Here is a 14,088-nt window from a genome sequence, read left to right as displayed (position 1 = left end):
GTGTTAGGAAGCTATTTGAGTCATTGGATTGGTGTAGTGAGTGAGTTTAGTGAGTCTCAAGTTGGTAAGTTCATGGCAGTCCCCACAGCAGAGCAGGGTGCTCTGTGCCAAATTTGTTTAGAGGCCCAAGGAGGCCTGAGCAAGGCCTTAGTGTCATTCCAAGTGCACAACTTAGATTTAAGTCTTAAGTATCCATTAGAGTCACAATTTCACCAAGGCACATAGTGGAAACACTTGTTTTTGCCAAAACCCCCAAGAGGTGCCAAACTGCCAAGGCAGAATGGTCACTTTGGTACACTAGTTTTTAAGGACCTATATAGGCAAGGCCTTTGAGTCACACCACTTCATAATGTTAGTTTAAGATTGTGTCAACCTTTAGAAATTGGTTTGGAGTCAATACCCTAAGTGGAGATGCCTCATTTCCACTAAAGAACACAAGTGTCACACATGGAGTCACATTCTAGTACCAACTTAGGGTGCATTGCATTTTAGTGTGTCATCAGTGAGGCCTTGACCTCATATTGAGTCCATGAGTTAGTTTAAGTCAATTCACTTAGTGTAGATGCATTCTTTTACCAAGGCACTTCAAGTGTCGCCAAGGTAAGCATACTAGTAAGTCACTTAGGTTGCACTTCACATGTAAGTCTTGGGAGGTGGGGCACAAGTGTGCCTTACTATTAATTGATTAAGTTGAAGTCAGTAGAGTATAGTTAGGAGGTATTGGTCTTAGACCTTATGTGTTACTTGACTAAATGCTTAAGTGACTTAGGTGTAGTTAGAGATTCTTAAGTGATAATATTTAAATGATAAAGTGCCATGCTTTACTTGCTATGTGTATTACTTGATGATCATGCTACTTGCTTTAATTAAGTTTAAGTGTATATTGTATATATATGTATATGTTATATATATATATATATATATATTTATACGCGAAAGGGTAGTTAGTGACGAGGATACTACTAATTATAGGTGCAAGTAGGAGGCCAGGCAAGGAACCCCTAGAAGCATCTATACAGGAGTTTAGTAAGCTTTACCCAGGCAAGTGAAACTCTTCCTTTATACTTGCTTTATAATTGTATACCCTGTGAACGTTGAATTACTGTTATTTAGGGTTGAAATACCTTATTACCCCTTGTGATCATGACTTTGGATTCCAATAATACCCTTAACACTTGAATTACCTTTTCATGTGATATTACCCTACACCCACATGATTATACTCCAATAGTCCTTGATGAATAATGAGAACTTTATACCCCACATTAACCTGAATTATCTCATTTGGAACCCTGATCTTAATAACATTTCCTATTTCAGAAAGATCACTTGTATTTTGAAAACACCCTTGCTTATAACTTGTCTTTGATCAAGACCCCTTTTTGAAAATGATTTGATTTGAAATGACCTTAAAAGGAATTGGTTAATAATTTATTTAGACTGAGGCGCCAGTCAATTATTGCGGCATCAGTAGCGGGGAGCCTGATGTCTGTTTATGGCCAATGTGTGCCGAGGATCCTCCCTGGTTGAATCACTTTATGTGGTTCGGAGCTTGGTGTGGGCTGATCACCCCCTAATGCTCATAGCGCTGTGTGTTTCCAATTCCAATAAATTGATATCCCACATTGCTCCTTTACTTGTGTTTATACCTTGTGATATCTGTCGTTGCTTTTGCACTTGATTATAATGCATATTGTGAACTGTTTTATTACTACTTTCACTTGCTGAGCTTTTTGCTCATATATATTGTTGTTGTTATAACCCTTCAGTGAAACCCGAGAATGGCCCGTTTCAAGCAGACCGCACGTAAGACCACTTCAGGCAACGGGATTGCTTTCCGCCGTATGATGGGACAGGTTGGGAACTCGTAGTTCCCTAGTTAATTTCTTTTGAACTTTTGGGGTTTAAAACTTGTAGTAATGACTTAGACTTAAGTTGGATTTCAATTTGGTTGTAATAACTTTAGTTGTTGTTCATACTCATTCCTGGTGATCCCGGGATTGTGGATTAGACTTGTAGATTAATCTTTATAACTCTGTAGTTTAATTATATATATCGATATGCATGCTTTAGTCGGTTATTTAAGTTGGGTCCGTCACACAAATAATATAAAATTCATATTACTGATTGAACAAATCTGGATAAACCAGAAGGTGTGACATTTTGTTTCTGATTTGTCGGTCTGTGGCTATAACTAGAAGAGCTCCACTTACCAGTACATAATCTTATTAAATAAAAATATAATATTTTTCTATATAATATAAAATAATATATATATATATATATTTTAATTTCCGAATAATTAAACGAATAGCGAATACGAATATTTATCTATTCGAATTTGTATTCGTTAACAAACCGAATATTTTTTAAGATTTGAATTCGTATTTGTATTTGTTAACAAACGAATACGAATAATTTTAAACGAATTCGAATACCGAATATTTCATTAAATATTCGTTTCGTTAACAGCTCTACCATCACCCATGCAGAGCACAGCGCTCGGCGGCTCCTCAATAAGTGAAGGAGATGAAGAAAGATCACAAAAGAAGAGCGGGCAGCTAAGTTAACACGGAAAGGAAAATGCTGGCACAGCATGAGACAAAATCGGAATAAATTAATTTTTGAGAAGAAATGGTGCCTACCTGTGTTATTTGTTTTTGTATTTGACTGATTGCCTAATTAGTTGCCTGCAAGTCCCAGATGACCTGTGTTGTCAATAATACAGTTACTATAAAACATGTTTTGTCCAGATATTTTTTTGTTTTCTTCCATACCACCAATGGGATGTGCGAATCTCATGTGCCATCTTATATACCATATTATTATGTCTTATGAAACATATATATGATCGGTAAATTAATTACTCACCAGATTTGTTTTTTTTACATGGATTCATTGAAAACTATTGATAATCTATAGATTCGATGACTTTATAGATTATTTTGTTTAATGTCCACTCAAAAACAAACAAGAGAATCAAAGTGTAGAAGGGCAAAGCGAAATGTCCGATATGGAATATTTTCGTCTCTGAATTCTTTAAGAATTGATCAAGAATATATACTACTACTAGTTGAATACAAACAAAACAAAAACTTTCTTTAAAATGCAAAGTGACTGGATCAAATAATGTCATCAGATTTATTCATTTTCCTGACAAAATTTAAATGCAAAGTGTCGCTAACAATATGAGATCAGCTTGCAATGTAAATGCCTAAATGATTTTAAGACGAACGTTGTTTTAGGTAATCTTTCTTTTTATTTCAAAATTACAGAGAAAGTGAACTGGTACATATACAAACTTTGGCTCTCCGCTTATACGAAAAATGGATAAAAGCGATCGGCATTAAATTCGGCCGTTGGTTCTATATTAAATTTGACATGCCAGTTAGTTTTAAACCTGGTCGTTTTTATTTGGTACTATTTAACTATTGCTTTTAAGTAGTCCTTTTTTATTGACGGTCATTTTTATCCGATTACATTTACATTTTGAATTTGGAGAGAAATGGAGGCAAAATTAGAGGGGGAGGTGTTTAAGTAGTATTTAACTTTGCTAGTTTTTTATCTGTCGGAAATAATTGCCGAAACTCTTAAAAACCTGCTTGCTAAGGCCTCGAACTCTTTTTCCGATCTCTCTTTTCCACCTGCGACAAGTTCCAACATTATAGCATAGGGATGGTGTGATAATGGTGCGTGTCAAATACATTGGCGCTCAATAAGAATGAATTTTACTTATAAATTTCAATTTACAACCTTCAAACCTGACCAATATAATAAAATTACAACCTTCAATAATCATACTCAAATACAGGCATTTCTGTATGCCATTTGAAACAATTAAGAGTGGGGACATTCCAAATCAAGAATAACATACCTCATTTTTGCACCGCTTTGGGCTATGACATGCACTGCCGACTACCAGCTCACCAAGCTTCTAGGCCACAATACCTCTGTGAGGCGTCACACGATCTACCTACAAGGTTGTCTTGCAGGCAGCGGCACTATCCTTCGCCTGGCAGAAGAAATTGCTCAGAACAACATGCACGGCATCTGGTCATTTGTTCTGAGATGAAAACCATCACTTTCTGAGGGCCTCATCAGGAGTCCGTCGTCCCTCGAGCACTATTTGGTGATGGAGCCTCCTCGGTGATTATTGGGTCAGATCCAGATCCTTTCACTGAACGTGCCCTTTCTCAAATCCGCAGCCCAGCATATATTGCCTGCGTGATTCAGAAGATACAATCCGCGGGAACCGGGGAGTCAGCCTTGATGGTTCGTAAAGTAGACGTACTGTGTAATTGTAACCGTTGTTCTAGTCATGTGTGATCGTAATTGCTTCTCCGATTGTGGAGTGAAGTTTTACACTAGTTCTTTTCCAAGCCAAAGTATAATGATGTGTTTGTTAGCACTTTAACGCATTGAGTTGTTATGTGACTCCAAATAGTGTATTATAAGTGGAAGATGTCGAGCTAAGAGACAAAAGAATGTAAATTTACATAAAACAAAATGTCACATTTGTGCAAGTCATTTTTATTTCAGTCTGTAAATACTGACAATCTTCAGAAAGATAATCTTCATATACAGAAGATAGCTGCACGCATTTTTGTACAATAAAACACAAGTCAGCCACCATAAACGTTAATCTCAACATTTAAACCCACCACATATAAATAGCCACACAACCATAATCGAGACAAATATGGCTCCTCCTATTATCAGCTTCATTTGAAGATTCTGAAGCCACATCTTCCGCCGCAGTTGCCTACCCTGCCTCTGGAAGCTATCAGCCTGATATTCAACATCCACGTTGATTTGTAAGCCATATGCCACATCCTGTATATCTATAATATTTAGACAACATTTGATAGGCATACCTGGAACTGAAGATTTTCAGTCTTGTCCACCAGTAATTCAATCTTTTCACCCCTATCTAACACCTGCAGAATATGTGGCTCGTCATATTAGTTGACTCACACATGATCGAGAAGGTTTAATCAATATTACACCCTCAACCTTTAGTGTACACCCGTAATGACTCTAGGAATACAATTTGAGCCAAATTTGACTCAGGTAATGACTTTAGGAATTGCAAATGACCAATACAATATTTATTTTTTACTTACTGCATAATTAAGTAATAAGTGCATTTGGTGTCCCTACATTTTGGGCTCTGTCACACTTGCAATACTATACTTCAAAAACCTAAGGTTACAATACTGCTCTTCAAGATTCCCCCAGTTTGTGTACTTCCATCAGACTAAAGTCTAAAGTCCACAAACTAAGGGAAATTTTAAAGAGCAGTATTGCAAGTGTACCTTTTTAAAGTATAGTAAATGTTGTAAAGTCCAAAGTACATGTACACAAAGTGCACTTTCTCATTAATCATATAATTTATCATAAAATAAAGAAGGTTTAAATAGAAGGAGAAAAAGGTTTAAGACTTTTGAAGTTAATTGTGCAATAACAAGAGAAGGGGAAAGGTAAATAAAAGAACAAGAGATAAACACCGGATTCAGCAAGATCCTTCTAGGATACGCAACTTCTCATATAACAGTTTGTATAAAAATCTGAAACTGTTGACAACAAACAAACAAACAAAAAATCTGAAACTGAAACATATCAAAAAATAAATGGTTGAAGAACTGGGAATCGAAACTAATCAGTTGACCTACCGTCAAATCGGAGTATAATTGGTAGTAAAATATTTTTTAAGGATAAATCAGGGATTTTTCAATAAATCTCAGGTTTTATAGAACACATTCAAAATGCTTTAATGGAAAGGTCAAACTATCCAACAATCACCGCAATTTGTCTAAATCCAGGAGATACAAAATCTATATGCCAGTGCACAGTACTAATACTTGAAACGTATATGCTATTACTTGTACTTATTCTCTTTAGGCAGTCAGCCTGTAATATACTTAAAACTGATGCATCTCCTCTGGTTGAAGTTTAATGTAGTGAACATTTATCGACCTAAAAAGGCAGAGTAGCTTCAATTTAGTTGGGGGTGATCAAATAATAATTTTGACACTGGCATCTGACCCAGGGTCTCCCGAAAGGAATAGTAATATTCTTAGTACAGTAGTTGCATTAATGATAAATCATACAGTAAAAAAACAAATCACTGAGCCTCAACTCATTTAGAGATACAGACCCCAACCCAAAATCCGAAACTGCCATACGCCCACACCCAACGAAGAATGAATGTGTATTTCAAGATAAGAATGCAACAAGGCATAGGATCCTAGTTTAAGATCGGAGCAAACTCACTTACAGTCGCTTGTATAAACACACATATATACATATATGGATACCAGAACATATATTAATAAGTGTATTATATGTTAATGTAGCTATACAAGCATATAGATGGATATAAACTTATCCAGTAGTTTGCCAAAAAATTAAATGGTACTCAGAATTCATTCCATCCCGTCCACTATAGCTTAGTAGTACTTCAATTGTCATAATTTCTAATCGTAATACTTCCCATTGTCATAATTTCTAATCGTAATACTTCCCATTGTCATAATTTCTAATCATCCTATACAGCGACTAAAGTATCTTGATCCTCAGTAATATTAGGACATCCAGAGAAACAACCAAACTTGCTATTGTACTTGGCAACACGCTATCTGCTACAGCTTATGTGAATGAATTATGAACAACTTCGTTCCATGTATTAAGTGGTTATACATAAAAAAAAATTCATCTTTCAACTAGCTTGTCTCTTCTTTGCCCCCAAAAATGCATGCTATCCCTCAAAATTTTCTTCAGCTAGCCTTATATCTGTAGCAGCTAATCATATTATATATCCAACCAAGATATATATTTGCATAATTATCTCCTCTCGGATCATGAACCTTAAGGTTTGGCACTTCCTTATTTTACCTTCACAGCTATATATTAATACATAGCAGTTCTGAAAATATTATGTGGTCGTTGACATGGTTGGTCATCTTCCAAATTTCCACATAAAAGTAATTGATCTATTACTGTTAGACAGCTGCACTGCAGCTCTAATAGTGACTACTGTCAACGCTTCAAGCTGATGTATTCTATGTGTTCACGCCATTGAATTTTTACTTAAAGAGAAATAGTACTATTTCTGCTATTTTGGTCCTCTGTATGTCAAATATCTAGTTGCGGTTGTGTAAATCAAACCAAGTGCTATAAGATGGAGGCTTCTTGGGAGGAGGAATTTGAGTGAACAGCAGATAAAGGGGCTGTTTGGTCGAGAGATCTTTAGAAGAATCGGTTGGCAAAGAGGGAAAAGTAGTTCAGAAAAGGAAACTTGTGCTATGGAACAAACTACAAAGTACGGTCATAGTTTAAGTTACGCACAGTGAGCAGCTGCCTTTAGACCATGATTACAGAAGATAAACATTCATAAATAACAAATCAATGTATATCTTCAAGACGGCAAATAATTATTTACAAATTACAATAGTATATATAAGGAGCCTACAGTAATACCCATGATAAGTTAAATTTTACGGCATTACCCTAAAAATTACTAAGTTGAGCCAAAGATCAGTATTACCAAATGAAAGCTAATCTCGAATTTCGTAGAACTACATGTGCGGTTTTAAAGCTTATTTTATGATTCGATCCAAGGTTCAAAGGCCCATCCTATTACATTATGCACGAACTCTGATATTAATTCTACTGATAATATAGCTAGGTATCAAGTACTCGTTCTGTCATTCATATACCAATCTTGTAAGCTAATATAAGTAACATATACCTTCTCAATGTTGTCCATCATTATCCCCTTTACTTCAGTTATTTGAGCCTTCAATTTTGACAGCTTGCTCATTTCATCAGGGTGGTTCATACAATATTCCATGTGATCCTTCAACCTCGGCCTATACCCACAAAAAAATGTATGATGTTCAATTGTTCATAATATATACAATGATATCAGGAATCTCAAGTCAAAAAGGTTGATGTAAACAAACCCGAATTCCCTATCAAGATTATAAGCAATGCTAAACCGATCTTGAAACAAGTAATCATCTTCATCGTCATCATCTTCGAGTGGGTGAGAGCTATCACTATTAATACTCGCACCATACTGTTTCTTAAAGTCATCCTTCACTCTCTCGAGGAATACAAAAGGAACACTTCGCCCAGTTGATTCATCAGCAACCACAAGGAAAACTGCATCACCAAAACAGCATATTCATTCCCAATTCTTAAAAGCAATGCATTACAATAACAAAATACGAAATCCAGACAAAAAACCAATACCAAAGCCAGTGTCGATTAGAAAATTGAAGGTATGACCATCACAAGAGTAAGTGTACTTGCTGCTACCAGACGGCAACTTCTGCAAACACTGAACTGCAATGGTACTAAAGTTCCCGGAATAAGGTGTGTGTTCTGCTAGTACAACAGTCCCTTTCGCAACAAAGCTGTAAATCAACCCTCTCGGATTCATCTCCTAACAAATTTCCAACACTTAACTCTCTATACATAAAACAAAAAACAACAAAAATTAGTATAAAAAATATCAAATCAATTAAAACAAAAACACAAGCAATCAATCTTAAAAATCAAACCCGCTTCAACTCATCCAACACAAGTAACAATGTATTCTCACGTCAACTCCTAAAATCAGTATAATCAAAAAACCAAATTAAACAGCAACATATCATCAAAGACAAATCACGAAACCCTAAATCAACTAATACAAACACTGAACTCCAATAACACTTGAATTCTCGTAAAAAGGCTTAAATCCTACTAAAACAGTTCAATTCGCCTAAAAACCGAACATAAACCGTATCCGATTCATCTCCGACTCGAAATTCACAGCAATGATACTCTACTCGATATAAAATCAAGACATATTCAAATTTAGCAATTCTAAAGGCGAAAAGAACACAAAATCAAACAATCGATTCAGAGCAAAGAGCATATAAAATGATAAAATAATGATGAAAATTGCAGATCAAATCAGAGAAATTACTAGCATGCGAGATAATCGGGGGAACACAAAATTAAGGTGATGATCTGCAAGTAAGTACGTATACGTGTGTGTATGTATATACATGAGATGAGAGAAAGAACCTGGAGATTGTTGAGAGCTGGGGGAGTTTGCTTCGCGTCGAAGAGTAGACTTTTTATTTCTACAGCACTCGATTTTATTTTTTTTTGTTATAACAGTAAATTGTAATGCCTCCGAGTCCGAGATGTGGAGTATGCTGACAGCAAGTCCAACAGTGTCCTAGTGAAAACCTAAATATAATATAAAATATTATGTCCTAGTGATTTAGGACATGTTTTACCAAATTGAACTCCAACAATGTGCTTTATTCTCACAATATGTATAATATTTTATTATTAAAAACCCTCTTTCATCATTAAAGCATAACATAAAAGTAGAAAGAGAAAGAAAGTGTTCATGAGAATTTATAATAAAAAATAGGATAGGACAAGGTGAGATGTGCCCTAAAAATAGGGCTTGAGGAGTTTGTACTAGTGATATAAGGCATCACTAGGACACTGTTGGATTAAGTTTTTTCATCAATTACCCTAAATTATAACTTAGGACATGATATAAGGCATCTCTTGGACTTGCTCTAAGGGCCGTTAAACATTCTTTTATTTTGTATTTTTGTAAATAAGTATTTGATATTAAAACTTTAATTTGTGTATTATTATATAAAATTAAATATCAGCATTTCAAAATAAAATTAAATATCAAATCATTTTATTCAAATCACTTTATTTGATATCAAGAAATAATAACTTATAGGATTTGATTGGGCTTGCAAACTCAATTTCTAAATTCATATAGAAACAATTTATTTGTAATATTTCTGTAATGAATTTATAAGTCAAATCTCAGCTTATAAGTCACATATTTGTAATGTTTATGTACAAATTTTTAAGTCAATTATTGAGTTATAATTTAGAATCTGAAAAATTAAAAATACTAATCTTTTAGTAACTTATTTATTTTTTAAATTGATTTACAAATATTTAAAGGATCATTTTAAGAAATAATTCATATAATTTATTATTATATTAATAAATTTATGCTCAATAAATTATAAATATTAAAATATTGTTCAAACACATAAAAATAAAAATCGCTTCTCACTTATAATTAACTATTCATATATAAATAATAAAAACCTCATGACCCTATATTTGATTAATTTTCCTTAAATTTCCAAGAGCCCAGGTATAAACAGCTTCTTCATAAAATGCGCATTCATATAACTTATTGGCTGCAAAAGTACCCACAAGGCCACAACACACACTCAGCAGCTGAAAAATGATGCTGAGAACCCTTTCACCATCAAAGTTCAAGCACTTGATTCCTCTTATTAACTCATCTTATTATACTTACACTAAACCTGCATCTAATATTCTGCTTCAACCCCAATCAATCCCCTTTTTGTTAAACCCTGCTAAAACCCTAATCCCATCATTCTCTACTTTTCTTAAGCCCTTTTCTTCACAGCCCAATTTCAGAGATGGCAATTATGACGAGTCTAGATCTTTGTCTGTGCATATTTGCCCTGGTTGTGGTGTTCAAATGCAAGATTTGGACTGTAAAAAGCCTGGGTTTTTTGTTAAACCCTCGGTGAAAGGGGCTAATTATAAGACCCTTATTGATAGAAACCCAGTTGCTGAAGAGTTGGAGATTTCTGGGTCTGTTAAGAAGGGGTTTCTTGAAATAGAAAATGATGAGACCCCGGAAAAAAATGAAGTTAAAATGGCTAAGAAGCCGGTGGTTTGTTCGAGGTGTCATTCGTTGAGGTTTTACGGGAAGGTGAAGGATTCGAGTGTGGAGAATTTGTTGCCTGATTTTGATTTTGATCATACTGTTGGGAGGAGGTTGAGTTCGGCTTCGGGGCCGCGGAGTGTGGTTTTGATGGTGGTGGATGCGGTGGATTTTGATGGGTCATTTCCGAGGACTGTGGCGAAGTTGGTTTCGAATACGATTGAGGAGAATTATAGGGCTTGGAAAGAAGGGAAGGCGGGGAATGTGCCTAGAGTTTTGTTGGTTGTGACTAAGATTGATTTGTTGCCGACTTCAGTGTCGCCTACAGGGTTGGAGCATTGGGTTAGGTCGAGGGCGAGAGAAGGTGGAGCGAGTAAGTTAGCTGGTGTGCATTTAGTTAGTGCAAAGAGGAATTGGGGTTTGAAGAATCTTGTTGATGATGTGGTGGGGTTGGCAGGCTCAAGAGGTCATGTGTGGGCAGTAGGGGCGCAAAATGCTGGGAAATCAACGTTGATTAATGCAATTGGGAAGTGTGTTGGAGGAAATGTAACTCATTTAACTGAAGCTCCCGTTCCTGGAACTACATTGGGGATTTTAAGGGTTGAAGGTGTTTTGCCGCGTCAAGCTAGATTGTTTGATACACCGGGGCTTCTACACCCACATCAGATTACAACAAGGTTGACCAAGGAGGAACAAAAGTTAGTTCACATTAGCAAGGAGTTGAAACCAAGGACATATAGAATTAAGGTTAGTGCTAATTATTGTGATATAGCATTTTTCCGGATGACTTGTTCGTATGTTACTGATTATGTATAGTGCTTTTCATTAGTTATTGGTCAACAATTTACGGGAACACTGAGAAAGTTTTTATTTTTGAGTATGATGAAGGATTCTTACTTGTTAAAGCTAAATATGCCATTATTGACTCCTTGCAATGATTTAGCTGGATTCTCTGCACAATAGTTCTAGATATAACAAAATTGTTCAATCTTTAGATGCATCAGTAGTCCTGTCTGTAAACCAAATTTTGAATTCATGCATACATCTTATGTCTGTTTTTCGATTGCGACAGGCAGGTTACTCTATTCATATTGCTGGTCTTATGAGGTTAGACCTCGAAGAAACCCCACTGGATTCTATTTATGTTACTGTTTGGGCATCCCCTTATCTTCCATTGCACATGGGAAAAACAGAGAATGTACTTGCAATGCTGGAAGAACATTTTGGGCACCAGTTGCAGGTATGTAGCTGATTGACCATACCTATTTTTTCTGATGATATAATTCTACCCTATATGCAGTTCTTTCAGCTAAATTTCTATTATTAATATAATAACTTAGGCCTGACTGGGTGACTTTGTTTGGCAATAGCAAAGTGCAAGTTATTTTAAATAAATGTATCCTACATTTGGCATGAATTCTATCTCCGTGCCCCTGCTTACAGGAAGGTGTAAGTTTCCGCTCCAATAAAGTATGTAGATAGAGATTTATTATTATTATAAGTTGTTCTAAAAAGCCATTCAAACAGCCGCTTAAGTGTCAGCCGCTAAGTGTCCAGATCTAAGCAGGTACGGTCTATTAAACCATGAAGTTGTAAAGAAGAATTTAAAAGCCACTCTGGTTGATTTTTATTGTAAGATAAGAAGTACAACGAAATGTTATATTAAAAAGAAAAACACATAATGTAAATCTTTGTCATTGTGAAAATTCCCTTAACTCATTCAAAGTATGTCTAACATGTTTACAAATCCTAAAGAGAAGTGTAAAAACATACCTCTTGCTAAAGCCAAGATTCAGTAGTCAGCATCCTTTCTGCTTATTTACATTTCCTTATAAAAATATAAATGATGCCAACTCAAACAAGCTTGGGGACTTGCAATATAGATTTTGCCCCGTATAAATCTTGCTAATGATTTCTAATATCCTAACAGTTGCCCAATAATTTGGTATCTGCCCATAACTGATTGTGATTTAATACGTATTTTCAGCCACCAAATGGGAAGTCACGAGTTGAAGAGCTGGGAAATTGGGTGAAGAAGGAATTTCGTGTCAGTGGCAACTCGTGGGATTTCAGTTCTGTTGATATTGCAGCTGCAGGTCTTGGTTGGTTTGCAATAAGCCTGAAAGGTGAGGCTCTGTTGAATGTTTGGACCTATGAAGGAGTTAATGTTATCAGTCGAAATTCCTTAATCCTTCATAGATCACATGATTTTGAAGTTGCGGGATTTACAGTCTCACAAATTGTATCTGATGCTGATCGAGCTTTAAATAAGTCGAGCAAGACTCTAAAGAGTAAGAAAGCGGGCAACTTGACAGTGGCTACTGCTACTGTAACAGCACAATGACAATTGTCAATAAACATTCTAGGGGAGAAAAGAGAGGGAGGGCCAAGAGTTGAGGTACTGCAGTTGACTTAAACTTATTCCTAGATCAGCAAGTTGCCTTTTTGTGCTAGTAAACCAAAAAAAGCTTAGACGCGCGAGAGATTGATAATAGTTGGAGCAACATGAATTACCCCCTCCATAGCAGCCTACATACCCGGGCAAAAAATAGAAGGTAGGAGTCTTCTATTAACATTTTTGATGCAGAAAAGTTTTTTTTATAGTATCATCCTTGTTACATATTCACAATGCAGAGAATTAGTGGGAACTTCTTGCTATGCAGAAGAATAGAGTTGTAGTGTTACTTTGTAAAATAGATGATTACGTCATTTGATTTTATCTGGGACTCTGACTTGATTTTTGGAGTTTATCCGTGTTAATGACATGCATCTTGAAAATGTTTAATACTAAAATAAAGTGTAATCTATGTTTATCTGTGTTAATTGGAGCTTATCTACGTTGATTTTATCGAAGAAAGACTGGAGTACACTGTTTCTCATGCAACAAGAACAAGGAACCATAGGGGCCGTTTGGGTTAGCTTAAAAGAAGTGATTTCTTGCTTACAGTAAAGAAGTAGAGTAGAAGTGAGAAGTAAATAAGTTAATAAAGTGTTTGGAAAAAAAGCAGAAGTTGTGAGAGAGAAGCTAGCATTTTCAACTTCTTAAAAGTGCTTCTACTTCTTTACACAAACGGGTCAAAAGAAGCAGAAGCCAGAAGCAGTTTCTGCTTCCATGAACCAAACAGGTCCATAATCAACTGATCTGCAAAAAGCTTATATATGTATCTTTTTAAAAGAAGAAACTGAAAGTACTGAAGCTCGGTTGCCAAACAGGCCCACAAACAATTTTCATGTAACTTCTAACTTCTGAATTGAATAATATTGATTTTTTAACGATGTTATTCTATTATATAAATGTTAACGGAATGCACACTAATAGAAAATTTATCTGTAGTAATTTTCAG

The 14,088-nt window shown here is 35.5% G+C and overlaps 2 protein-coding genes across 3 annotated transcripts; one reads left to right on the top strand and one right to left on the bottom strand.

The window, feature by feature from the left end:
- Positions 1 to 4,491: 4,491 nt before the first annotated feature.
- LOC108223760 (vesicle-associated membrane protein 727) lies at positions 4,492 to 9,213 on the bottom strand. Of its 2 annotated transcripts, none has more exons than XM_017398167.2 (6): positions 9,079 to 9,213; positions 8,257 to 8,475; positions 7,965 to 8,166; positions 7,751 to 7,871; positions 4,875 to 4,937; positions 4,492 to 4,788 (listed from the first exon to the last, which is right to left on the bottom strand). In XM_017398167.2, the coding sequence occupies exons 2-6, from the start codon at positions 8,444 to 8,446 to the stop codon at positions 4,645 to 4,647; spliced, it is 720 nt and encodes a 239-aa protein (XP_017253656.1). In that variant the 5' UTR covers positions 8,447 to 8,475; positions 9,079 to 9,213; the 3' UTR covers positions 4,492 to 4,644. The 2 variants fall into 2 exon arrangements, with proteins under 2 accessions (XP_017253656.1, XP_017253657.1); XM_017398168.2 differs by lacking the exon at positions 9,079 to 9,213 and adding an exon at positions 8,978 to 9,065.
- Positions 9,214 to 10,207: 994 nt separating this feature from the next.
- LOC108220241 (GTP-binding protein BRASSINAZOLE INSENSITIVE PALE GREEN 2, chloroplastic) lies at positions 10,208 to 13,494 on the top strand. The gene is made up of 3 exons (XM_017393952.2): positions 10,208 to 11,491; positions 11,817 to 11,984; positions 12,732 to 13,494. Exons 1-3 carry the CDS (start codon positions 10,292 to 10,294, stop codon positions 13,086 to 13,088), a joined length of 1,725 nt encoding a protein of 574 aa, XP_017249441.1. The 5' UTR covers positions 10,208 to 10,291; the 3' UTR covers positions 13,089 to 13,494.
- Positions 13,495 to 14,088: the final 594 nt, after the last annotated feature.

The sequence above is a fragment of the Daucus carota genome, chromosome 5, assembly GCF_001625215.2.
Source record: "Daucus carota subsp. sativus chromosome 5, DH1 v3.0, whole genome shotgun sequence".
In the NCBI taxonomy this organism is placed as follows: domain Eukaryota; kingdom Viridiplantae; phylum Streptophyta; class Magnoliopsida; order Apiales; family Apiaceae; genus Daucus; species Daucus carota.
This window is presented reverse-complemented; position numbering and strand designations above follow the sequence as displayed.

Excerpts from the sequence above, each read along its gene's own strand:
- LOC108223760 (XM_017398167.2), bottom strand. The coding sequence starts at position 8,446 with ATGAATCCGAGAGGGTTGATTTACAGCTTTGTTGCGAAAGGGACTGTT. Across the intron at positions 8,167-8,256 it reads TCTAATCGACACTGGCTTTG|TTTTCCTTGTGGTTGCTGAT; the intron begins GTATTGGTTTTT and ends TTGGTGATGCAG. Across the intron at positions 4,938-7,750 it reads TGATGGACAACATTGAGAAG|GTGTTAGATAGGGGTGAAAA; the intron begins GTATATGTTACT and ends CATATTCTGCAG.
- LOC108220241 (XM_017393952.2), top strand. The coding sequence starts at position 10,292 with ATGATGCTGAGAACCCTTTCACCATCAAAGTTCAAGCACTTGATTCCT. Across the intron at positions 11,492-11,816 it reads CAAGGACATATAGAATTAAG|GCAGGTTACTCTATTCATAT; the intron begins GTTAGTGCTAAT and ends CGATTGCGACAG. Across the intron at positions 11,985-12,731 it reads ATTTTGGGCACCAGTTGCAG|CCACCAAATGGGAAGTCACG; the intron begins GTATGTAGCTGA and ends ACGTATTTTCAG.